We start from the raw sequence: 24,752 nt of genomic DNA, 5'->3' as shown, positions 1-24,752 counted from the left end.
GTTGCCTGCTTGTGCCTCCGTGTGCCCCTGTTGCCTGCTTGTGCCTCCGTGTGCCTCTGTTGCCTGCTTGTGCCTCCGTGTGCCTCTGTTGCCTGCTTGTGCCTCCGTGTGCCCCGGTTGCCTGCTTGTGCCTCTGTGTGCCCCTGTTGCCTGCTTATGCCTCCGTGTGCCCCTGTTGCCTGCTTGTGCCTCCGTGTGCCCCTGTTGCCCGCTTGTGCTGTGTGGGTGTGTGTGGAGGGCTCTGTGTGGCTGTGTGTGAAGGAAGCTTTGTGTGGCTGTGTGTGGGGGGCTGTGTGTGTGGGGGGCTCTGTGTGGCTGTGTGTGGGGGGCTCTGTGTGGCTGTGTGTGTGGGGGGGCTCTGTGTGTGTTTGTGTGTGTCATTTGCGAGAGATAAAGCTAGTGGCATTGTAAATGACAATGCCATTTATTTATGTTAAAAAAACATAAATAAAAATAATGTAAAGAGCAATGCCAATAGCTCTAATTTTAACAAAGGCAAAACCATTGCATTGTAAATGCTTGTCCAACCATGCGTTCTATGCTGCACTTTCTTGTGTGACCAAAGCCTTCTCAATTTGTACACATGTATTTGTGCCGCCGTATTTAATAAATATCTGTACTCCCCATGTTGGCAGTGTTTTCAAGTCAATATTTGGTACATAAAGCCTTGCTAGTGGGTATTTGCACTGTATAAGCAGGACGCACTACGGGATTTACATCAGCTGACGGGAAGTGTGTACACTTTATTCCACACACGGGTTCAATATGATCATGAACTGTATTGTTTGCTAGCAAAGAAATGCTGGGATTAAGTATGCAAAAAGTATCCCCTATTTCAGGTGATTAACAGTGCCTACTTACATCCCGCTCAAGTGTAGGCCAGGGTGCTAAGGCTTCTGTAGGTATCTGATGACAACAAGTCATCCATCTTGTTCACTGCAGAGCAGTAGTCTGCCCTCTTAGAGCCTTTGTTTCTCCATTGGGCACACTTTCTTCCATTTGCAAATTGTAACTCTTTGATGACAAAATCATAGTCTACTGCTTTAAACTATGGCTCAAGAATCTACATTTGTTGCCAAAACATTTATGTTAGAAAAATACTGTGTTAAGAAAAAATTGAACAATGAGTGGATTTGGGCAAAGTGTTACGTGAGCCTCTTTCTTGTGGTGGGTCAATCTTTAGCGTACATATGGATACGAAGGCTAGCAAGGACAATGAAGGCTAGGGTTTTGGGATGGAAGTGTAGATTTTTTATAAACAGTTGAGTTCCCGGTGCTGGTCTGCCATGTACATGGCAAACTCCAAGTCAGATTCCTGCTTTGTTCAAACAATGTAGGATATGTGGAAAGGGGTGTTCGCTTCACTGGGATTTGGAAAGGTATTTAAGTCATCAATGTTATGGGCAAAAATCACAAAGTAGTACCAAATGCGGATGGTTTAAAGTTAGTAAATGTTCAACTGCTCTGATAAACCTATAAATTGACAGTAAAAATCAGCCACTGTCGGTTCTAGTGCTCTTCATTTAACCATATACCATTTTTTCTAGGATTTACTTGATAACAAATTGAGATATATACTACTGTGACTGTTTGATAATCAACATAGTGTGTGCCATAGGTTTAAGATTATGCTTTACGGTTATTTTTGGATACATTTTTCCTTCTGGTATAGGCACATGGAAAGAATGTATTGCGTACCTAAAATTGGAGGAGCTAGTTTTTGTGAAGACAATAAAGTAAACTCAAAATGATTCCAGACCATTGAACCAAGCACCCAATTACGTTAAAACTGCATAACGATGAAGCATACAGTGTACTGAAAGAATTCTCTTTACTTTGTTGCTCAGGGAAGAAGACACGCCTCAGAAGTGGCCAACAGAGCTGTGGCCACAATGGTGCCAGAAAAACATTTTTGTACAATACACTTAAACAGCGGGTGGTGGTCTGTGGGGGTAAATGACACAGCCGTTTTCACACTGAAAACCTAAACAACATGCCATAACTAGAAAGCATGCATTAAAAAGAGACAAGATGACCAAAAACGCAACACAAAAATATGTAAACCTGGGTGGAAACTAACACAGAATACCATAGATCGAAAACAAATAGGCTGTTTCGAGTTTTATAATATCTCATTATTGCAGATAAAGCAGAACAAGTGTTTCTATTACCAAACTTGATATTCATTACAGGTTTTAAGATGTAATTCTTTCTTAGGAAAAAAAGAAGACTAGACCTTCTGTGGGAAAAATTAAATGACAACTTCACTTTGAAACATAATTTTACTCCTCCTTAAATAGCTTTCTGCTCAGTTAATAATAACAAATGGGTACATATTATTCTGAACTCTTGTGCTCCGTGAAACACAATAAGATATGATGAAAAGTAGGGACAGAAGGCAGTAAAACTGCGTGTAAACAAACGTATTTAACTTACAAAGAATACAAAGAAAAAATACAACATCTCCATTAGTTAAAGAACTAATAGGGGCACAGAAATTAAATGACTTTGAGGCAACAAACATTTTCCAGAAATCCCCGCATCCATTTAAAGCCCAAAAATGTGCACTCCTTGGGGAGTACATCCCGACAGCACTCTGGAAACCTCGGCAAGAAGCATGAGTGTGTCCCTGCGGTAGTTGGACAGAAATGAGCAATCAAGACAGACTGAACGAGCGTACATAGTTACTACAAGAAACTGGCACAAGCATTTGTCAGAGGATAACAAATGGGACTGATACTGGTAAGCACTCCGCGTGGATCCGCGACAAACTACATGGAGCTCCCTGGTCAAGATGATAGAGAGAAGTTATTTAGACATACATACACCACACGTAAGAGGAGGCATCTTGATGGGAGAAAAAGAATCTGCTTTCATGTGTGGGATTAATTGATTGTCTTTGACACCCCATCACAGAAGTTTATCAGACACCAGTTTTGCAGTGTTTAAAAGGCAGACAATTTGAGATGTATAATAGTAGGCTATGGAGCACGTGATGCACCACCTGTTTAAATTAAAATCAAATATTTAAACCTGCAATATGGAGTGATTCAAGGAGATCCATTGTGTCGACTTCCCTTACTCTTTATGGGCTGTAGAAATCTATATTTGAAGTTCAATTTGGGGATGTTTGCCAATACTTACAGGATAGGAATCTATGAAAAACAGTCTGAGCCAGGACAAAATAATAACAGTTATGGGGCTATCTAACATTTTACTGCTTTTTGTTTGAAGACATAAGTAAGAATTATTTGTAAAAGGTATCTTGCTCAAGAATGAATGACCTTGATAAACTTTCCTTCTTTACTGTCTGGTGCTTCTTCCAGAACTGAATTTAAAAGGGTACTTTTTAGGTCGTGTTATTTATTTCCTAATGAGATTTACAATGTCAAACATCTGTCTTCCTGCAGAAACGCTGCACAACCTAAATATAAATAGGTGAAATGTGGCCGTATTACAAAGGGAAAGGATTTTAATGTGAGCAGGATAAGAAATCACCAATCTGTGTGGCAGTGAGTAGACTCATAAAAAATAAATGGACGTAGAGTAAGAGGTCAAATAGAAGTAAAGGCCTCCCCAGTGAGAAGGTGAGTGTAGTACCATACCCGAGTTTATGGTCTGGAATAGGAACAGCGGATTGAATAATTAGTGGGGAACAGGTGGGAAAGGGCGGACACCATGTAAAATGTAAAAACCTAGTTGGATTTTGCCCAGTGCTTTAAGTGAGATGAAAAAGATGGGATCTTTGAAGGAGGATTTGCCAAAAAGCATAACTAGGAATGTTTTCCAAGAGGCATGGCCTATGTAATTAGGGGCATGGCCCAAAACACGTGAACCAAAATCTTGTGCTTCTCACAGTGTGCCACCTGGCCAGCATTTGGGTGCCCGTCTGTGAATTTTCAGTTTTTTACACCCAGACATAGCACATAACAATGAACATACACCTAAAACAAGTTAGGCCTGTTGGCCTTGCCAATGCTTGTTAGCTGTAGCTGATTAAAAAAAGTAACAATGATTTTATTGAGAATAACTAGAATTGAAAAATTTCAAATCTGATAATAAGAGACTGTAAATGAAAGGTGTGTGTACTGGGTTGTAATCTTCAAAATGTCTCAGTCATTTCAGTTCTCCCCTTAATCCCACTTTCCTCTGAAGTCTCTTGCTGTTTTAGACACCTGCGCCTTTTTACTCCCTACATCATTCTGAAATACTCCACCAGTATACCGCACCCTTTCCTTAAGACAACTTTCTAAAATCCTCAATCTGTAAGTCTCACACGCCACCACCTTCCTCTTCATCATCCCTGTCTTTTTATTCTGTCCTTTTGTATGTACTTCCTTGTGTTACCTCCCCTTTGCCAAACCCTTTAAACTGTGTACACCTCCCAAGTACACTTTCCCATAAAACTGTAATTACAGTTGACACATATGTGACTCTCACTTTGTGCACTCTGCAGAGAGGCCAAACACATTTGAGACTTACTTACAGACACTGAGAAAAGCACACTGCCTCCAGAACTCCTAATTGTGCCATCATGAACACCCAACCACAGCCTGAAATAACCCACACACCTAGAGGTGTTCTCAGTTTGCACTATACAAGACTCCAGTTTTGCATCACAAAACCACAGAAACACCACATCAGGAAAAAGCAAATACTTTTAGAAAGCAGAAGACGAGGTAAAATAGGTGAAGGGTTAACAGGAATGGCCTTATTAATGTGAATTACCTAAGGGGTTTTCAATGTCTTGGTTGAGAAACTGATCTTTGTTTTTGCCAGCAAAGTTACTAAAGTGAATAAAGGGTCTGGGATGACCCGGATTCACTTAAAGCCCTGGTTGTTTTTCAATTCTCTGTTCTCATTGTCTTCCTTAGAGATAATGAGAAAAAGACCGTCCGGAGGTTTGGAGATTTTCAAATCCTAAACTCTCCTGCTTTCACCATCCATTCTCAATGCTCCTTCTTCTCGCAGTCCGCGATAGCGCTCTCACCCCACACCAAAACATATGACACCCTTACTTAACTACTCCCATTGCTAAACGCTCCTTTAACAGCAAATATTCCTAGATCCTACCGATATCCACACGGACTCCACTTACAAATATTCTCGCCCTACTACCTGTGCAAGGCACACACACACACACATCTTCACCATCTCCTCAAAATTGCACCATACATGCTTAAGTCCCAAAAATATACAGATCCTATGCACAAATATACAGATCATACACCCAAACATTCAACTTTATAAACCAGATTTACTCCAACGCCACAACTCACATTTAAAACACCTGAACTCAGCAGGATCCATAACACACATCCCGCTAAGCCAACCATGTAATCAGCCAGCACAAATACTCCCAGGGTCTAAAACCAACCTTGCCAGTTGCATGCATCACCTTCAGCAACCAGAATCACTTTTACAGCACATCATAGGCCAATGCAGACCCCAACAAATTAGCACAGAAGCCCATAACAACATAAAACATAATAACTATAGTCTATATGTATAACCTAGATCAGAGATGTGCTATGCTTTTTTTTAAAAATGGTGGTGCTGGCAGTGTGATGGAGGAGTGGTGAAGGAGAAACAATGTGAAACTCACCTGTGGGCACAGAGGTAACCATGTCCTCAGTGTTCTGAACATCACTTCTGCAAAAGACAAAATATGGAAATTAAGCGGGTGTGAATAACAAAAGTCTAACATTTTGAAGAATAAACAGTGGTTTGACACACACATACGACCATCCTAGACAGAATGTCTAACTCTACAGATTAAATGCATGGCACCATAAGGGCCCGTTTTCGCCTTTTGCAATTGCGCATACTACATAGATCCTACTAATCTCAATTCAGGTTGCACCACATGGGCCGCTATGACTATGCTTAGGGGATGTGGCGCTGTTGACACCTTTTTCCACACACTTTGGGAATGCCCTCAGATCCAACCATACTGGAGGGCGGTCCCAGCTGTCATGGCCGCCATTACGGGTCTGGAGGTTTCGTTGAAGGCTAAATGGCTGATACTGGGCATCTCCGGGAAGGAGAAGTAGACCAGGTACCATAAACTGTGGCTGACACTAGCAGCAGGAAGCTGCAACCAGAGCAGGTTTGAGCAGTGGGGCCGGGTTGGGGGGATTCGACAGACGACCACAAGGGAAAATAAATAATGAATTTTCCCTCGTCTGTCGAAATACCCCCTCATCCAGCCCCACCGCCCTTACCTGCACGAGCTGCAGCTGCCAGCAAGGGTGGCTAAACGGAACATCGCTACAGCATTTGGGGCAAATAGACCCCTGAATATCCGGGACTGGAAGACTGACTTAAACTGGTGCCAATTGGCGGGACATTAGGTGTACCAGAGCTGTGACTGCCCCGTAAATACGAGAAAGTATGGGGCAACACGTTCCATTACAGGGAGACCTGAGGAGGTCTAGGGGTAGGGGTAGAGGGAGGGTTAGGGGATACTTCTCGCTGGTCCTGCTCCTGGAAGAAAACTGTGCCTGTAGCAATGTGAGTGCAATATATTTGATAATGCAATCACTGCTGGAAATGGATGTGGTCTGTATTTCCCACAATCGACCTGCTATATGTATCTTTCATTCTACCTGTACTGTTGTATACTGAGCAACTGTTCAATAAAAAGATAACCCCCTCCCCCAAAAAAATAAAGAATGAAGGAAAACATTTTTATTTTTTTTACACATAAGGGACCATATGAAAATGAACAACTGATCCCAGCTACAAAGCAGTCTATGGCAAACCCTGGGTGTCTGGACAGAATTCCTAGAATGTTCCTAAACACAGTAAATGGAAGGTACAGAGCTCAATGGTGATGAGATATTAATCAGAAAACTGGAACCCCAAAAAGATTTTCTCTAATATTCAGGCAGTCATCTTGGGTTTGTGAATAGACTCAAGAGACAACCAGCCAAGAAGTTAAGTTGTGCACTATGAATGCCGTGTACCTTCCTAAAGCACTTGCCTTGCACCCCAATTCCTCCTGCGGATCCCCTGCCCTTGAAATGGGCTCTCCTCAAGAACTAACAACAAGCATTTACAATGCAATGGTTTTGCCTTTGTTAAAGTTAGAGCTATTGGCATTGCTCTTGACACTCTGAAGCTCCACTCTGCACTCTGAAGCTCCACTCTGCACTCTGAAGCTGCACTCTGAAGCTGCACTCTGAAGCTGCACTCTGAAGCTGCACTCTGAAGCTCCACTCTGAAGCTCCACTCTGAAGCTCCACTCTGAAGCTCCACTCTGAAGCTCCACTCTGAAGCTCCACTCTGCACTCTGAAGCTCCACTCTGCACTCTGAAGCTCCACTCTGCACTCTGAAGCTCCACTCTGAATCTCCACTCTGAATCTGCACTCTGAAGCTCCACTCTGCACTCTGAAGCTCCACTCTGAATCTGCACTCTGAAGCTCCACTCTGCACTCTGAAGCTCCACTCTGAATCTGCACTCTGAAGCTCCACTCTGCACTCTGAAGCTCCACTCTGAATCTGCACTCTGAAGCTCCACTCTGCACTCTGAAGCTCCACTCTGCACTCTGAAGCTCCACTCTGAATCTCCACTCTGAAACTGCACTCTGAAGCTCCACTCTGCACTCTGAAGCTCCACTCTGAAGCTCCACTCTGCACTCTGAAGCTCCACTCTGAATCTGCACTCAGAAGCTCCACTCTGAATCTGCACTCTGAAGCTCCACTCTGAATCTGCACTCTGAAGCTCCACTCTGAATCTGCACTCTGAAGCTCCACTCTGAAGCTCCACTCTGAATCTCCACTCTGAATCTCCACTCTGAAACTGCACTCTGAAACTGCACTCTGAAGCTCCACTCTGAAGCTCCACTCTGAAGCTCCACTCTGAAGCTCCACTCTGCACTCTGAAGCTCCACTCTGAATCTGCACTCTGAAGCTCCACTCTGCACTCTGAAGCTCCACTCTGCACTCTGAAGCTCCACTCTGAATCTGCACTCTGAAGCTCCACTCTGAATCTGCACTCTGAAGCTCCACTCTGAATCTGCACTCTGAAGCTCCACTCTGCACTCTGAAGCTTCACTCTGAAGCTCCACTCTGCACTCTGAAGCTCCACTCTGCACTCTGAAGCTCCACTCTGCACTCTGAAGCTCCACTCTCCACTCTGAAGCTCCACTCTCCACTCTGAAGCTCCACTCTCCACTCTGAAGCTCCACTCTCCACTCTGAAGCTCCACTCTCCACTCTGAATCTCCACTCTCCACTCTGAATCTCCACTCTGAAGCTCCACTCTCCACTCTGAATCTCCACTCTGAAGCTCCACTCTCCACTCTGAAGCTCCACTCTGAAGCTCCACTCTCCACTCTGAATCTCCACTCTGAAGCTCCACTCTCCACTCTGAATCTCCACTCTGAAGCTCCACTCTCCACTCTGAATCTCCACTCTGAATCTCCACTCTGAAGCTCCACTCTGAAGCTCCACTCTGAAGCTCCACTCTGAAGCTCCACTCTGAAGCTCCACTCTGAAGCTTCACTCTCCACTCTGAATCTGCACTCTGAAGCTCCACTCTCCACTCTGAATCTGCACTCTGAAGCTCCACTCTGAATCTGCACTCTGAAGCTCCACTCTGAATCTGCACTCTGAAGCTCCACTCTGCACTCTGAATCTGCACTCTGAAGCTCCACTCTGAAGCTCCACTCTCCACTCTGAATCTCCACTCTGAAGCTCCACTCTCCACTCTGAATCTCCACTCTGAAGCTCCACTCTCCACTCTGAATCTCCACTCTGAAGCTCCACTCTCCACTCTGAATCTCCACTCTGAAGCTCCACTCTGAAGCTCCACTCTGAAGCTCCACTCTGAAGCTCCACTCTGAAGCTCCACTCTGAAGCTTCACTCTCCACTCTGAATCTGCACTCTGAAGCTCCACTCTCCACTCTGAATCTGCACTCTGAAGCTCCACTCTGAATCTGCACTCTGAAGCTCCACTCTGAATCTGCACTCTGAAGCTCCACTCTGCACTCTGAATCTGCACTCTGAAGCTCCACTCTGAATCTGCAGCTCCACTCTGCACTCTGAAGCTCCACTCTGCACTCTGAAGCTCCACTCTGAAGCTCCACTCTGAAGCTCCACTCTGAAGCTCCACTCTGAAGCTCCACTCTGAAGCTCCACTCTGAAGCTCCACTCTGAAGCTCCACTCTGAAGCTCCACTCTGCACTCTGAAGCTCCACTCTGCACTCTGAAGCTCCACTCTGCACTCTGAAGCTCCACTCTGCACTCTGAAGCTCCACTCTGCACTCTGAATCTGCACTCTGAATCTGCACTCTGAAGCTCCACTCTGAAGCTCCACTCTGAAGCTCCACTCTGAATCTGCACTCTGAAGCTCCACTCTGCACTCTGAAGCTCCACTCTGCACTCTGAAGCTCCACTCTGAATCTGCACTCTGAAGCTCCACTCTGAATCTGCACTCTGAAGCTCCACTCTGAATCTGCACTCTGAAGCTCCACTCTGAAGCTGCACTCTGAATCTCCACTCTGAATCTCCACTCTGAAACTGCACTCTGAAACTGCACTCTGAAGCTCCACTCTGAAGCTCCACTCTGCACTCTGAAGCTCCACTCTGAATCTGCACTCTGAAGCTCCACTCTGCACTCTGAAGCTCCACTCTGCACTCTGAAGCTCCACTCTGAATCTGCACTCTGAAGCTCCACTCTGAATCTGCACTCTGAAGCTCCACTCTGCACTCTGAAGCTTCACTCTGAAGCTCCACTCTGCACTCTGAAGCTCCACTCTGCACTGTGAAGCTCCACTCTGCACTCTGAAGCTCCACTCTGAATCTGCACTCTGAAGCTCCACTCTGCACTCTGAAGCTCCACTCTGCACTCTGAAGCTCCACTCTGCACTCTGAAGCTCCACTCTGAATCTGCACTCTGAAGCTCCACTCTGAATCTGCACTCTGAAGCTCCACTCTGCACTCTGAAGCTTCACTCTGAAGCTCCACTCTGCACTCTGAAGCTCCACTCTGCACTCTGAAGCTCCACTCTGCACTCTGAAGCTCCACTCTCCACTCTGAAGCTCCACTCTCCACTCTGAAGCTCCACTCTCCACTCTGAAGCTCCACTCTCCACTCTGAATCTCCACTCTGAAGCTCCACTCTCCACTCTGAATCTCCACTCTGAAGCTCCACTCTCCACTCTGAAGCTCCACTCTGAAGCTCCACTCTCCACTCTGAATCTCCACTCTGAAGCTCCACTCTCCACTCTGAAGCTTCACTCTGCACTCTGAAGCTCCACTCTGAATCTGAAGCTCCACTCTGAATCTGAAGCTCCACTCTGAATCTGAAGCTCCACTCTGCACTCTGAAGCTCCACTCTGAAGCTCCACTCTGCACTCTGAAGCTCCACTCTGCACTCTGAAGCTCCACTCTGCACTCTGAAGCTCCACTCTGCACTCTGAAGCTCCACTCTGAATCTGCACTCTGAAGCTCCACTCTGCACTCTGAAGCTCCACTCTGAATCTGCACTCTGAAGCTCCACTCTGCACTCTGAAGCTCCACTCTGAATCTGCACTCTGAAGCTCCACTCTGCACTCTGAAGCTCCACTCTGCACTCTGAAGCTCCACTCTGAAGCTCCACTCTGAAGCTCCACTCTGAATCTGCATTCTGAAGCTCCACTCTGAAGCTCCACTCTGAAGCTCCACTCTGAAGCTCCACTCTGAAGCTCCACTCTGAAGCTCCACTCTGCACTCTGAAGCTCCACTCTGCACTCTGGAGCTCCACTCTGGAGCTCCACTCTGAAGCTCCACTCTGAAGCTCCACTCTGAAGCTCCACTCTGAAGCTCCACTCTGAAGCTCCACTCTGAAGCTCCACTCTGCACTCTGAAGCTCCACTCTGAAGCTCCACTCTGCACTCTGAAGCTCCACTCTGAAGCTCCACTTTGAAGCTCCACTCTGCACTCTGAAGCTCCACTCTGAAGCTCCACTTTGAAGCTCCACTCTGCACTCTGAAGCTCCACTCTGAAGCTCCACTCTGCACTCTGAAGCTCCACTCTGAAGCTCCACTCTGCACTCTGAAGCTCTACTCTGAAGCTCCACTCTGCACTCTGAAGCTCCACTCTGAAGCTCCACTCTGAATCTGCACTCTGAAGCTCCACTCTGCACTCTGGAGCTCCACTCTGGAGCTCCACTCTGAAGCTCCACTCTGAAGCTCCACTCTGAAGCTCCACTCTGAAGCTCCACTCTGAAGCTCCACTCTGAAGCTCCACTCTGAAGCTCCACTCTGAAGCTCCACTCTGCACTCTGAAGCTCCACTCTGAAGCTCCACTTTGAAGCTCCACTCTGCACTCTGAAGCTCCACTCTGAAGCTCCACTCTGCACTCTGAAGCTCCACTCTGAAGCTCCACTCTGCACTCTGCACTCTGAATCTGCACTCTGAAGCTCCACTCTGCACTCTGAAGCTCCACTCTGAAGCTCCACTCTGAAGCTCCACTCTGAAGCTCCACTCTGAAGCTGCACTCTGAAGCTGCACTCTGAAGCTGCACTCTGAAGCTGCACTCTGAAGCTGCACTCTGAAGCTGCACTCTGAAGCTGCACTCTGAAGCTGCACTCTGAAGCTGCACTCTGAAGCTCCACTCTGAAGCTCCACTCTGAAGCTTCACTCTGAAGCTTCACTCTGAAGCTTCACTCTGAAGCTCCACTCTGAAGCTTCACTCTGAAGCTCCACTCTGAAGCTTCACTCTGAAGCTCCACTCTGAAGCTTCACTCTGAAGCTCCACTCTGAAGCTCCACTCTGCACTCTGAAGCTCCACTCTGAAGCTCCACTCTGAAGCTCCACTCTGAAGCTCCACTCTGAAGCTCCACTCTGAAGCTCCACTCTGAAGCTCCACTCTGAAGCTCCACTCTGAAGCTCCACTCTGAAGCTCCACTCTGCACTCTGAAGCTCCACTCTGAAGCTCCACGCTCCACTCTGAAGCTCCACTCTGAAGCTCCACTCTGAAGCTCCACTCTGAAGCTCCACTCTGAAGCTCCACTCTGAAGCTCCACTCTGCACTCTGAAGCTCCACTCTGAAGCTCCACTCTGCACTCTCAAGCTGCACTCTCAAGCTGCACTCTCAAGCTGCACTCTCAAGCTGCACTCTCAAGCTGCACTCTCAAGCTGCACTCTCAAGCTGCACTCTCAAGCTCCACTCTGCACTCTCAAGCTCCACTCTGCACTCTGAAGCTCCACTCTGAAGCTCCACTCTGAAGCTCCACTCTGAAGCTCCACTCTGAAGCTCCACTCTGAAGCTCCACTCTGAAGCTCCACTCTGAAGCTCCACTCTGAAGCTCCACTCTGAAGCTCCACTCTGAAGCTCCACTCTGAAGCTCCACGCTCCACTCTGAAGCTCCACTCTGAAGCTCCACTCTGAAGCTCCACTCTGAAGCTCCACTCTGAATCTGCATTCTGAAGCTCCACTCTGAAGCTCCACTCTGCCCTCTGAAGCTCCACTCTGAAGCTCCACTCTGAAGCTCCACTCTGATGCTCCACTCTGATGCTCCACTCTGATGCTCCACTCTGATGCTCCACTCTGATGCTCCACTCTGATGCTCCACTCTGATGCTCCACTCTGATGCTCCACTCTGAAGCTCCACTCTGAAGCTCCACTCTGAAGCTCCACTCTGCAGCTCCACTCTGCAGCTCCACTCTGAAGCTCCACTCTGAAGCTCCACTCTGAAGCTCCACTCTGAAGCTCCACTCTGCAGCTCCACTCTGAAGCTCCACTCTGAAGCTGCACTCTGAAGCTCCACTCTGAAGCTCCACTCTGCAGCTCCACTCTGCAGCTCCACTCTGCAGCTGCACTCTGAAGCTCCACTCTGAAGCTCCACTCTGAAGCTCCACTCTGAAGCTCCACTCTGCAGCTGCACTCTGAAGCTCCACTCTGCAGCTCCACTCTGCAGCTCCACTCTGCAGCTCCACTCTGCAGCTCCACTCTGCAGCTCCACTCTGCAGCTCCACTCTGAAGCTCCACTCTGAAGCTCCACTCTGAAGCTCCACTCTGAAGCTCCACTCTGAAGCTCCACTCTGAAGCTCCACTCTGCACTCTGAAGCTCCACTCTGAAGCTCCACTCTGAAGCTCCACTCTGAAGCTCCACTCTGAAGCTCCACTCTGAAGCTCCACTCTGAAGCTCCACTCTGAAGCTCTGAAGCTCTACTCTGAAGCTCTGAAGCTCTACTCTGAAGCTCCACTCTGAAGCTCCACTCTGCACTCTGAAGCTCCACTCTGCACTATGAAGCTCCACTCTGAAGCTCCACTCTGCACTCTGAAGCTCCACTCTGAAGCTCCACTCTGCACTCTGAAGCTCCACTCCGAAGCTCCACTCTGGAGCTCCACTCTGAAGCTCCACTCTGAAGCTCCACTCTGAAGCTCCACTCTGAAGCTCCACTCTGAAGCTCCACTCTGAAGCTCCACTCTGCACTCTGAAGCTCCACTCTGAAGCTCCACTCTGAAGCTCCACTCTGCACTCTGAAGCTCCACTCTGAAGCTCCACTCTGCACTCTGAAGCTCCACTCTGAAGCTGCACTCTGAAGCTGCACTCTGAAGCTCCACTCTGAAGCTCCACTCTGCAGCTCCACTCTGCAGCTCCACTCTGCAGCTCCACTCTGCAGCTCCACTCTGCAGCTCCACTCTGAAGCTCCACTCTGAAGCTCCACTCTGAAGCTCCACTCTGAAGCTCCACTCTGCACTCTGAAGCTCCACTCTGAAGCTCCACTCTGAAGCTCCACTCTGAAGCTCCACTCTGAAGCTCTGAAGCTCTACTCTGAAGCTCCACTCTGAAGCTCCACTCTGAAGCTCCACTCTGCACTCTGAAGCTCCACTCTGCACTATGAAGCTCCACTCTGAAGCTCCACTCTGCACTCTGAAGCTCCACTCTGAAGCTCCACTCTGCACTCTGAAGCTCCACTTTGAAGCTCCACTTTGAAGCTCCACTTTGAAGCTCCACTCTGCACTCTGAAGCTCCACTCTGAAGCTCCACTTTGAAGCTCCACTCTGCACTCTGAAGCTCCACTCTGAAGCTCCACTCTGCACTCTGAAGCTCCACTCTGAAGCTCCACTCTGCACTCTGAAGCTCCACTCTGCACTCTGAAGCTCCGCTCTGAAGCTCCGCTCTGAAGCTCCGCTCTGAAGCTCCGCTCTGAAGCTCCACTCTGAAGCTCCACTCTGAAGCTCCACTCTGAAGCTCCACTCTGAAGCTCCACTCTGCACTCTGAAGCTCCACTCTGAAGCTCCACTCTGAAGCTCCACTCTGAAGCTCCACTCTGAAGCTCCACTCTGAAGCTCCACTCTGCACTCTGAAGCTCCACTCTGAAGCTCCACTCTGAAGCTCCACTCTGAAGCTCCACTCTGAAGCTCCACTCTGCACTCTGAAGCTCCACTCTGAAGCTCCACTCTGAAGCTCCACTCTGAAGCTCCACTCTGAAGCTCCACTCTGCACTCTGAAGCTCCACTCTGAAGCTCCACTCTGCACTCTGAAGCTCCACTCTAAAGCTCCACTCTGCACTCTGAAGCTCCACTCTGAAGCTCCACTCTGAAGCTCCACTCTGAAGCTCCACTCTGAAGCTCCACTCTGAAGCTCCACTCTGCACTCTGAAGCTCCACTCTGAAGCTCCACTCTGCACTCTGAAGCTCCACTCTGAAGCTCCACTCTGCACTCTGAAGCTCCACTCTGAAGCTCCACTCTGAAGCTCCACTCTGAAGCTCCACTCTGAAGCTCCACGCTCCACTCTGAAGCTCCACTCTGAAGCTCCACTCTGAAGCTCCACTCTGAAGCTCCACTCTGAAGCTCCACTCTGAATCTGCATTCTGAAGCTCCACTCTGAAGCTCCACTCTGCCCTCTGAAGCTCCACTCTGAAGCTCCACTCTGAAGCTCCACTCTGAAGCTCCACTCTGAAGCTCCACTCTGAAGCTCCACTCTGAAGCTCCACTCTGATGCTCCACTCTGATGCTCCACTCTGATGCTCCACTCTGATGCTCCACTCTGATGCTCCACTCTGAAGCTCCACTCTGAAGCTCCACTCTGAAGCTCCACTCTGAAGCTCCACTATGAAGCTCCACTCTGAAGCTCCACTCTGAAGCTCCACTCTGAAGCTCTGAAGCCCCACTCTGAAGCTCCACTCTGAAGCTCCACTCTGAAGCTCCACTCTGAAGCTCCACTCTGAAGCTCCACTCTGAAGCTCCACTCTGAAGCTCCACTCTGAAGCTCCACTCTGCACTATGAAGCTCCACTCTGAAGCTCCACTCTGAAGCTCCACTCTGAAGCTCCACTCTGAAGCTCCACTCTGAAGCTCCACTCTGAAGCTCCACTCTGCACTCTGAAGCTCCACTCTGAAGCTCCACTCTGAAGCTCCACTCTGAAGCTCCACTCTGAAGCTCCACTCTGAAGCTCCACTCTGCACTATGAAGCTCCACTCTGAAGCTCCACTCTGAAGCTCCACTCTGAAGCTCCACTCTGAATCTCCACTCTGAATCTCCACTCTGAATCTCCACTCTGAATCTCCACTCTGAAGCTCCACTCTGAAGCTCCACTCTGAAGCTCCACTCTGAAGCTCCACTCTGAAGCTCCACTCTGAATCTGCACTCTGAAGCTCCACTCTGAAGCTCCACTCTGAAGCTCCACTCTGAAGCTCCACTCTGAAGCTCCACTCTGAAGCTCCACTCTGAAGCTCCACTCTGAAGCTCCACTCTGAAGCTCCACTCTGAAGCTCCACTCTGCACTCTGAAGCTCCACTCTGAAGCTCCACTCTGCACTATGAAGCTCCACTCTGAAGCTCCACTCTGAAGCTCCACTCTGAAGCTCCAGCTCCACTCTGAAGCTCCACTCTGAAGCTCCACTCTCCACTCTGAAGCTCCACTCTGAAGCTCCACTCTGAAGCTCCACTCTGAATCTCCACTCTGAATCTCCACTCTGAATCTCCACTCTGAAGCTCCACTCTGAAGCTCCACTCTGAAGCTCCACTCTGAAGCTCCACTCTGAAGCTCCACTCTGAATCTGCACTCTGAAGCTCCACTCTGCACTCTGAAGCTCCACTCTGAAGCTCCACTCTGAAGCTCCACTCTGAAGCTCCACTCTGAAGCTCCACTCTGAAGCTCCACTCTGAAGCTCCACTCTGCACTCTGAAGCTCCACTCTGAAGCTCCACTCTGAAGCTCCACTCTGAAGCTCCACTCTGAATCTGCACTCTGAAGCTCCACTCTGAAGCTCCACTCTGAAGCTCCACTCTGAAGCTCCACTCTGAAGCTCCACTCTGAAGCTCCACTCTCCACTCTGAAGCTCCACTCTCCACTCTGAAGCTCCACTCTGAAGCTCCACTCTGAAGCTCCACTCTGAAGCTCCACTCTGCACTCTGAATCTGCACTCTGAAGCTCCACTCTGCACTCTGAAGCTCCACTCTGAAGCTCCACTCTGAAGCTCCACTCTGAAGCTCCACTCTGAAGCTCCACTCTGAAGCTCCACTCTGAAGCTCCACTCTGAAGCTCCACCTTGAAGCTCCACTCTGCACTCTGAAGCTCCACTCTGAAGCTCCACTCTGAAGCTCCACTCTGCACTCTGAATCTGCACTCTGAAGCTCCACTCTGCACTCTGAAGCTCCACTCTGAAGCTCCACTCTGAAGCTCCACTCTGAAGCTCCACTCTGAAGCTCCACTCTGAAGCTCCACTCTGAAGCTCCACTCTGAAGCTCCACCTTGAAGCTCCACTCTGCACTCTGAAGCTCCACTCTGAAGCTCCACTCTGCACTCTGAAGCTCCACTCTGAAGCTCCACTCTGCACTCTGAAGCTCCACTCTGAAGCTGCACTCTGAAGCTGCACTCTGAAGCTCCACTCTGAAGCTCCACTCTGAAGCTCCACTCTGAAGCTCCACTCTGCACTCTGAAGCTCCACTCTGAAGCTCCACTCTGCACTCTGAAGCTCCACTCTGAAGCTCCACTCTGCACTCTGAAGCTCCACTCTGAAGCTCCACTCTGCACTCTGAAGCTCCACTCTGAAGCTCCACTCTGAAGCTCCACGCTCCACTCTGAAGCTCCACTCTGAAGCTCCACTCTGAAGCTCCACTCTGAAGCTCCACTCTGAAGCTCCACTCTGAATCTGCATTCTGAAGCTCCACTCTGAAGCTCCACTCTGCCCTCTGAAGCTCCACTCTGAAGCTCCACTCTGAAGCTCCACTCTGAAGCTCCACTCTGAAGCTCCACTCTGAAGCTCCACTCTGATGCTCCACTCTGATGCTCCACTCTGATGCTCCACTCTGATGCTCCACTCTGAAGCTCCACTCTGAAGCTCCACTCTGAAGCTCCACTCTGAAGCTCCACTCTGAAGCTCCACTCTGAAGCTCCACTCTGAAGCTCCACTCTGAAGCTCTGAAGCCCCACTCTGAAGCTCCACTCTGAAGCTCCACTCTGAAGCTCCACTCTGAAGCTCCACTCTGAAGCTCCACTCTGAAGCTCCACTCTGAAGCTCCACTCTGCACTATGAAGCTCCACTCTGAAGCTCCACTCTGAAGCTCCACTCTGAAGCTCCACTCTGAAGCTCCACTCTGAAGCTCCACTCTGAAGCTCCACTCTGCACTCTGAAGCTCCACTCTGAAGCTCCACTCTGAAGCTCCACTCTGAAGCTCCACTCTGAAGCTCCACTCTGAAGCTCCACTCTGAAGCTCCACTCTGCACTATGAAGCTCCACTCTGAAGCTCCACTCTGAAGCTCCACTCTGAAGCTCCACTCTGAAGCTCCACTCTGAAGCTCCACTCTGAAGCTCCACTCTGAATCTCCACTCTGAATCTCCACTCTGAATCTCCACTCTGAAGCTCCACTCTGAATCTCCACTCTGAAGCTCCACTCTGAAGCTCCACTCTGAAGCTCCACTCTGAAGCTCCACTCTGAAGCTCCACTCTGAAGCTCCACTCTGAAGCTCCACTCTGAAGCTCCACTCTGAAGCTCCACTCTGCACTCTGAAGCTCCACTCTGAAGCTCCACTCTGCACTCTGAAGCTCCACTCTGAAGCTCCACTCTGCACTATGAAGCTCCACTCTGAAGCTCCACTCTGAAGCTCCACTCTGAAGCTCCAGCTCCACTCTGAAGCTCCACTCTGAAGCTCCACTCTGCACTATGAAGCTCCACTCTGAAGCTCCACTCTGAAGCTCCACTCTGAAGCTCCACTCTGAATCTCCACTCTGAAGCTCCACTCTGAAGCTCCACTCTGAAGCTCCACTCTGAATCTGCACTCTGAAGCTCCACTCTGAAGCTCCACTCTGAAGCTCCACTCTGAAGCTCCACTCTGAAGCTCCACTCTGAAGCTCCACTCTGAAGCTCCACTCTGAAGCTCCACTCTGAAGCTCCACTCTGCACTCTGAAGCTCCACTCTGAAGCTCCACTCTGAAGCTCCACTCTGAAGCTCCACTCTGAATCTGCACTCTGAAGCTCCACTCTGAAGCTCCACTCTGAAGCTCCACTCTCCACTCTGAAGCTCCACTCTCCACTCTGAAGCTCCACTCTCCACTCTGAAGCTCCACTCTGAAGCTCCACTCTGAAGCTCCACTCTGAAGCTCCACTCTGAAGCTCCACTCTGCACTCTGAATCTGCACTCTGAAGCTCCACTCTGCACTCTGAAGCTCCACTCTGAAGCTCCACTCTGAAGCTCCACTCTGAAGCTCCACTCTGAAGCTCCACTCTGAAGCTCCACTCTGAAGCTCCACTCTGAAGCTCCACTCTGAAGCTCCACTCTGAAGCTCCACTCTGAAGCTCCACTCTGAAGCTCCACCTTGAAGCTCCACTCTGCACTCTGAAGCTCCACTCTGAAGCTCCACTCTGCACTCTGAAGCTCCACTCTGCACTCTGAAGCTGCACTCTGAAGCTCCACTCTGAAGCTCCACTCTGCAGCTCCACTCTGCAGCTCCACTCTGCAGCTCCACTCTGCAGCTCCACTCTGCAGCTCCACTCTGCAGCTCCACTCTGAAGCTCCACTCTGAAGCTCCACTCTGAAGCTCCACTCTGAAGCTCCACTCTGCACTCTGAAGCTCCACTCTGAAGCTCCACTCTGAAGCTCCACTCTGAAGCTCTGAAGCTCTACTCTGAAGCTCCACTCTGAAGCTCCACTCTGCACTCTGAAGCTCCACTCTGCACTATGAAGCTCCACTCTGAAGCTCCACTCTGCACTCTGAAGCTCCACTCTGCACTCTGAAGCTCCACTTTGAAGCTCCACTTTGAAGCTCCACTTTGAAGCTCCACTCTGCACTCTGAAGCTCCACTCTGAAGCTCCACTTTGAAGCTCCACTCTGCACTCTGAAGCTCCACTCTGAAGCTCCACTCTGCACTCTGAAGCTCCACTCTGAAGCTCCACTCTGCACTCTGAAGCTCCACTCTGCACTCTGAAGCTCCACTCTGAAGCTCCGCTCTGAAGCTCCGCTCTGAAGCTCCGCTCTGAAGCTCCGCTCTGAAGCTCCACTCTGAAGCTCCACTCTGCACTCTGAAGCTCCACTCTGAAGCTCCACTCTGCACTCTGAAGCTCCACTCTGAAGCTCCACTCTGAAGCTCCACTCTGAAGCTCCACTCTGAAGCTCCACTCTGCACTCTGAAGCTCCACTCTGAAGCTCCACTCTGCACTCTGAAGCTCCACGCTCCACTCTGAAGCTCCACTCTGAAGCTCCACTCTGAAGCTCCACTCTGAAGCTCCACTCTGAAGCTCCACTCTGAAGCTCCACTCTGCACTCTGAAGCTCCACTCTGAAGCTCCACTCTGCACTCTGAAGCTCCACTCTGAAGCTCCACTCTGAAGCTCCACTCTGAAGCTCCACTCTGCACTCTGAAGCTCCACTCTGAAGCTCCACTCTGCACTCTGAAGCTCCACTCTGAAGCTCCACTCTGCACTCTGAAGCTCCACTCTGAAGCTCCACTCTGAAGCTCCACGCTCCACTCTGAAGCTCCACTCTGAAGCTCCACTCTGAAGCTCCACTCTGAAGCTCCACTCTGAAGCTCCACTCTGAAGCTCCACTCTAAATCTGCATTCTGAAGCTCCACTCTGAAGCTCCACTCTGCCCTCTGAAGCTCCACTCTGAAGCTCCACTCTGAAGCTCCACTCTGAAGCTCCACTCTGATGCTCCACTCTGATGCTCCACTCTGATGCTCCACTCTGAAGCTCCACTCTGAAGCTCCACTCTGAAGCTCCACTCTGAAGCTCCACTCTGAAGCTCCACTCTGAAGCTCCACTCTGAAGCTCTGAAGCCCCACTCTGAAGCTCCACTCTGAAGCTCCACTCTGAAGCTCCACTCTGAAGCTCCACTCTGAAGCTCCACTCTGAAGCTCCACTCTGCACTATGAAGCTCCACTCTGAAGCTCCACTCTGAAGCTCCACTCTGAAGCTCCACTCTGAAGCTCCACTCTGAAGCTCCACTCTGAAGCTCCACTCTGCACTCTGAAGCTCCACTCTGAAGCTCCACTCTGAATCTGCACTCTGAATCTGCACTCTGAATCTGCACTCTGAATCTGCACTCTGAATCTGCACTCTGAAGCTCCACTCTGAAGCTCCACTCTGAAGCTCCACTCTCCACTCTGAAGCTCCACTCTCCACTCTGAAGCTCCACTCTCCACTCTGAAGCTCCACTCTGAAGCTCCACTCTCCACTCTGAAGCTCCACTCTGAAGCTCCACTCTGAAGCTCCACTCTGAAGCTCCACTCTGAAGCTCTGAAGCCCCACTCTGAATCTCCACTCTGAATCTCCACTCTGAAGCTCCACTCTGAATCTCCACTCTGAAGCTCCACTCTGAAGCTCCACTCTGAAGCTCCACTCTGAAGCTCCACTCTGAAGCTCCACTCTGAAGCTCCACTCTGAAGCTCCACTCTGAAGCTCCACTCTGAAGCTCCACTCTGAATCTGCACTCTGAAGCTCCACTCTGCACTCTGAAGCTCCACTCTGAAGCTCCACTCTGAAGCTCCACTCTGAAGCTCCACTCTGAAGCTCCACTCTGAAGCTCCACTCTGAAGCTCCACTCTGAAGCTCCACTCTGAAGCTCCACTCTGAAGCTCCACTCTGAAGCTCCACTCTGCACTCTGAAGCTCCACTCTGAAGCTCCACTCTGCACTCTGAAGCTCCACTCTGAAGCTCCACTCTGCACTATGAAGCTCCACTCTGAAGCTCCACTCTGAAGCTCCACTCTGAAGCTCCAGCTCCACTCTGAAGCTCCACTCTGAAGCTCCACTCTGCACTATGAAGCTCCACTCTGAAGCTCCACTCTGAAGCTCCACTCTGAAGCTCCACTCTGAAGCTCCACTCTGAATCTCCACTCTGAATCTCCACTCTGAAGCTCCACTCTGAAGCTCCACTCTGAAGCTCCACTCTGAAGCTCCACTCTGAAGCTCCACTCTGCACTCTGAAGCTCCACTCTGAAGCTCCACTCTGAAGCTCCACTCTGAAGCTCCACTCTGAAGCTCCACTCTGAAGCTCCACTCTGAAGCTCCACTCTGCACTCTGAAGCTCCACTCTGAAGCTCCACTCTGAAGCTCCACTCTGAATCTGCACTCTGAAGCTCCACTCTGAAGCTCCACTCTGAAGCTCCACTCTCCACTCTGAAGCTCCACTCTCCACTCTGAAGCTCCACTCTCCACTCTGAAGCTCCACTCTCCACTCTGAAGCTCCACTCTCCACTCTGAAGCTCCACTCTGAAGCTCCACTCTGAAGCTCCACTCTGAAGCTCCACTCTGAAGCTCCACTCTGCACTCTGAAGCTCCACTCTGAAGCTCCACTCTGAAGCTCCACTCTGAAGCTCCACTCTGAAGCTCCACTCTGAAGCTCCACTCTGCACTATGAAGCTCCACTCTGAAGCTCCACTCTGAAGCTCCACTCTGAATCTCCACTCTGAATCTCCACTCTGAATCTCCACTCTGAAGCTCCACTCTGAAGCTCCACTCTGAAGCTCCACTCTGAAGCTCCACTCTGAAGCTCCACTCTGAAGCTCCACTCTGAAGCTCCACTCTGAAGCTCCACTCTGAAGCTCCACTCTGAATCTGCACTCTGAAGCTCCACTCTGAAGCTCCACTCTGAATCTGCACTCTGAAGCTCCACTCTGAAGCTCCACTCTGAAGCTCCACTCTGAAGCTCCACTCTGAAGCTCCACTCTGAAGCTCCACTCTGAAGCTCCACTCTGAAGCTCCACTCTGCACTCTGAAGTTCCACTCTGAAGCTCCACTCTGCACTCTGAAGCTCCACTCTGAAGCTCCACTCTGCACTATGAAGCTCCACTCTGAAGCTCCACTCTGAAGCTCCACTCTGAAGCTCCAGCTCCACTCTGAAGCTCCACTCTGAAGCTCCACTCTGCACTATGAAGCTCCACTCTGAAGCTCCACTCTGAAGCTCCACTCTGAAGCTCCACTCTGAATCTCCACTCTGAAGCTCCACTCTGAAGCTCCACTCTGAAGCTCCACTCTGAATCTGCACTCTGAAGCTCCACTCTGCACTCTGAAGCTCCACTCTGAAGCTCCACTCTGAAGCTCCACTCTGAAGCTCCACTCTGAAGCTCCACTCTGAAGCTCCACTCTGAAGCTCCACTCTGAAGCTCCACTCTGAAGCTCCACTCTGAAGCTCCACTCTGCACTCTGAAGCTCCACTCTGAAGCTCCACTCTGAAGCTCCACTCTGAAGCTCCACTCTGAATCTGCACTCTGAAGCTCCACTCTGAAGCTCCACTCTGAAGCTCCACTCTCCACTCTGAAGCTCCACTCTCCACTCTGAAGCTCCACTCTCCACTCTGAAGCTCCACTCTGAAGCTCCACTCTGAAGCTCCACTCTGAAGCTCCACTCTGAAGCTCCACTCTGCACTCTGAATCTGCACTCTGAAGCTCCACTCTGCACTCTGAAGCTCCACTCTGAAGCTCCACTCTGAAGCTCCACTCTGAAGCTCCACTCTGAAGCTCCACTCTGAAGCTCCACTCTGAAGCTCCACTCTGAAGCTCCACTCTGAAGCTCCACCTTGAAGCTCCACTCTGCACTCTGAAGCTCCACTCTGAAGCTCCACTCTGCACTCTGAAGCTCCACTCTGAAGCTCCACTCTGCACTCTGAAGCTCCACTCTGAAGCTGCACTCTGAAGCTGCACTCTGAAGCTCCACTCTGAAGCTCCACTCTGCAGCTCCACTCTGCAGCTCCACTCTGCAGCTCCACTCTGCAGCTCCACTCTGAAGCTCCACTCTGAAGCTCCACTCTGAAGCTCCACTCTGAAGCTCCACTCTGCACTCTGAAGCTCCACTCTGAAGCTCCACTCTGAAGCTCCACTCTGAAGCTCCACTCTGAAGCTCCACTCTGAAGCTCTGAAGCTCTACTCTGAAGCTCCACTCTGAAGCTCCACTCTGCACTCTGAAGCTCCACTCTGCACTATGAAGCTCCACTCTGAAGCTCCACTCTGCACTCTGAAGCTCCACTCTGCACTCTGAAGCTCCACTTTGAAGCTCCACTTTGAAGCTCCACTTTGAAGCTCCACTCTGCACTCTGAAGCTCCACTCTGAAGCTCCACTTTGAAGCTCCACTCTGCACTATGAAGCTCCACTCTGAAGCTCCACTCTGCACTCTGAAGCTCCACTCTGAAGCTCCACTCTGCACTCTGAAGCTCCACTCTGCACTCTGAAGCTCCACTCTGAAGCTCCGCTCTGAAGCTCCGCTCTGAAGCTCCGCTCTGAAGCTCCGCTCTGAAGCTCCACTCTGAAGCTCCACTCTGAAGCTCCACTCTGAAGCTCCACTCTGCACTCTGAAGCTCCACTCTGAAGCTCCACTCTGCACTCTGAAGCTCCACTCTGAAGCTCCACTCTGAAGCTCCACTCTGAAGCTCCACTCTGCACTCTGAAGCTCCACTCTGAAGCTCCACTCTGCACTCTGAAGCTCCACGCTCCACTCTGAAGCTCCACTCTGAAGCTCCACTCTGAAGCTCCACTCTGCACTCTGAAGCTCCACTCTGAAGCTCCACTCTGCACTCTGAAGCTCCACTCTGAAGCTCCACTCTGCACTCTGAAGCTCCACTCTGAAGCTCCACTCTGAAGCTCCACTCTGAAGCTCCACTCTGAAGCTCCACTCTGCACTCTGAAGCTCCACTCTGAAGCTCCACTCTGCACTCTGAAGCTCCACTCTGAAGCTCCACTCTGCACTCTGAAGCTCCACTCTGAAGCTCCACGCTCCACTCTGAAGCTCCACTCTGAAGCTCCACTCTGAAGCTCCACTCTGAAGCTCCACTCTGAAGCTCCACTCTAAATCTGCATTCTGAAGCTCCACTCTGAAGCTCCACTCTGCCCTCTGAAGCTCCACTCTGAAGCTCCACTCTGAAGCTCCACTCTGAAGCTCCACTCTGAAGCTCCACTCTGAAGCTCCACTCTGATGCTCCACTCTGATGCTCCACTCTGATGCTCCACTCTGATGCTCCACTCTGATGCTCCACTCTGAAGCTCCACTCTGAAGCTCCACTCTGAAGCTCCACTCTGAAGCTCCACTCTGAAGCTCCACTCTGAAGCTCTGAAGCCCCACTCTGAAGCTCCACTCTGAAGCTCCACTCTGAAGCTCCACTCTGAAGCTCCACTCTGAAGCTCCACTCTGAAGCTCCACTCTGAAGCTCCACTCTGCACTATGAAGCTCCACTCTGAAGCTCCACTCTGAAGCTCCACTCTGAAGCTCCACTCTGAAGCTCCACTCTGAAGCTCCACTCTGAAGCTCCACTCTGAAGCTCCACTCTGCACTCTGAAGCTCCACTCTGAAGCTCCACTCTGAATCTGCACTCTGAATCTGCA

At 50.2% G+C, this 24,752-nt stretch overlaps 1 protein-coding gene across 3 annotated transcripts in view; it reads right to left on the bottom strand.

Annotated features, from left to right (window-relative positions):
* Nucleotides 1-24,752, bottom strand: part of DAP3 (death associated protein 3) — a 112,293-nt gene that overhangs the window by 62,659 nt on the left and 24,882 nt on the right. For all 3 annotated transcript variants that reach the window (XM_086947411.1, XM_086947412.1, XM_086947413.1), the window contains exon 2: nucleotides 5,606-5,652. In XM_086947411.1, the coding sequence (XP_086803537.1) occupies nucleotides 5,606-5,652 (47 nt within the window). The remainder of the gene's footprint in view (nucleotides 1-5,605; nucleotides 5,653-24,752) is intronic.

The sequence above is a fragment of the Lissotriton vulgaris genome, chromosome 12 (genome assembly GCF_964263255.1).
Source record: "Lissotriton vulgaris chromosome 12, aLisVul1.2, whole genome shotgun sequence".
In the NCBI taxonomy this organism is placed as follows: domain Eukaryota; kingdom Metazoa; phylum Chordata; class Amphibia; order Caudata; family Salamandridae; genus Lissotriton; species Lissotriton vulgaris.
This window is presented reverse-complemented; position numbering and strand designations above follow the sequence as displayed.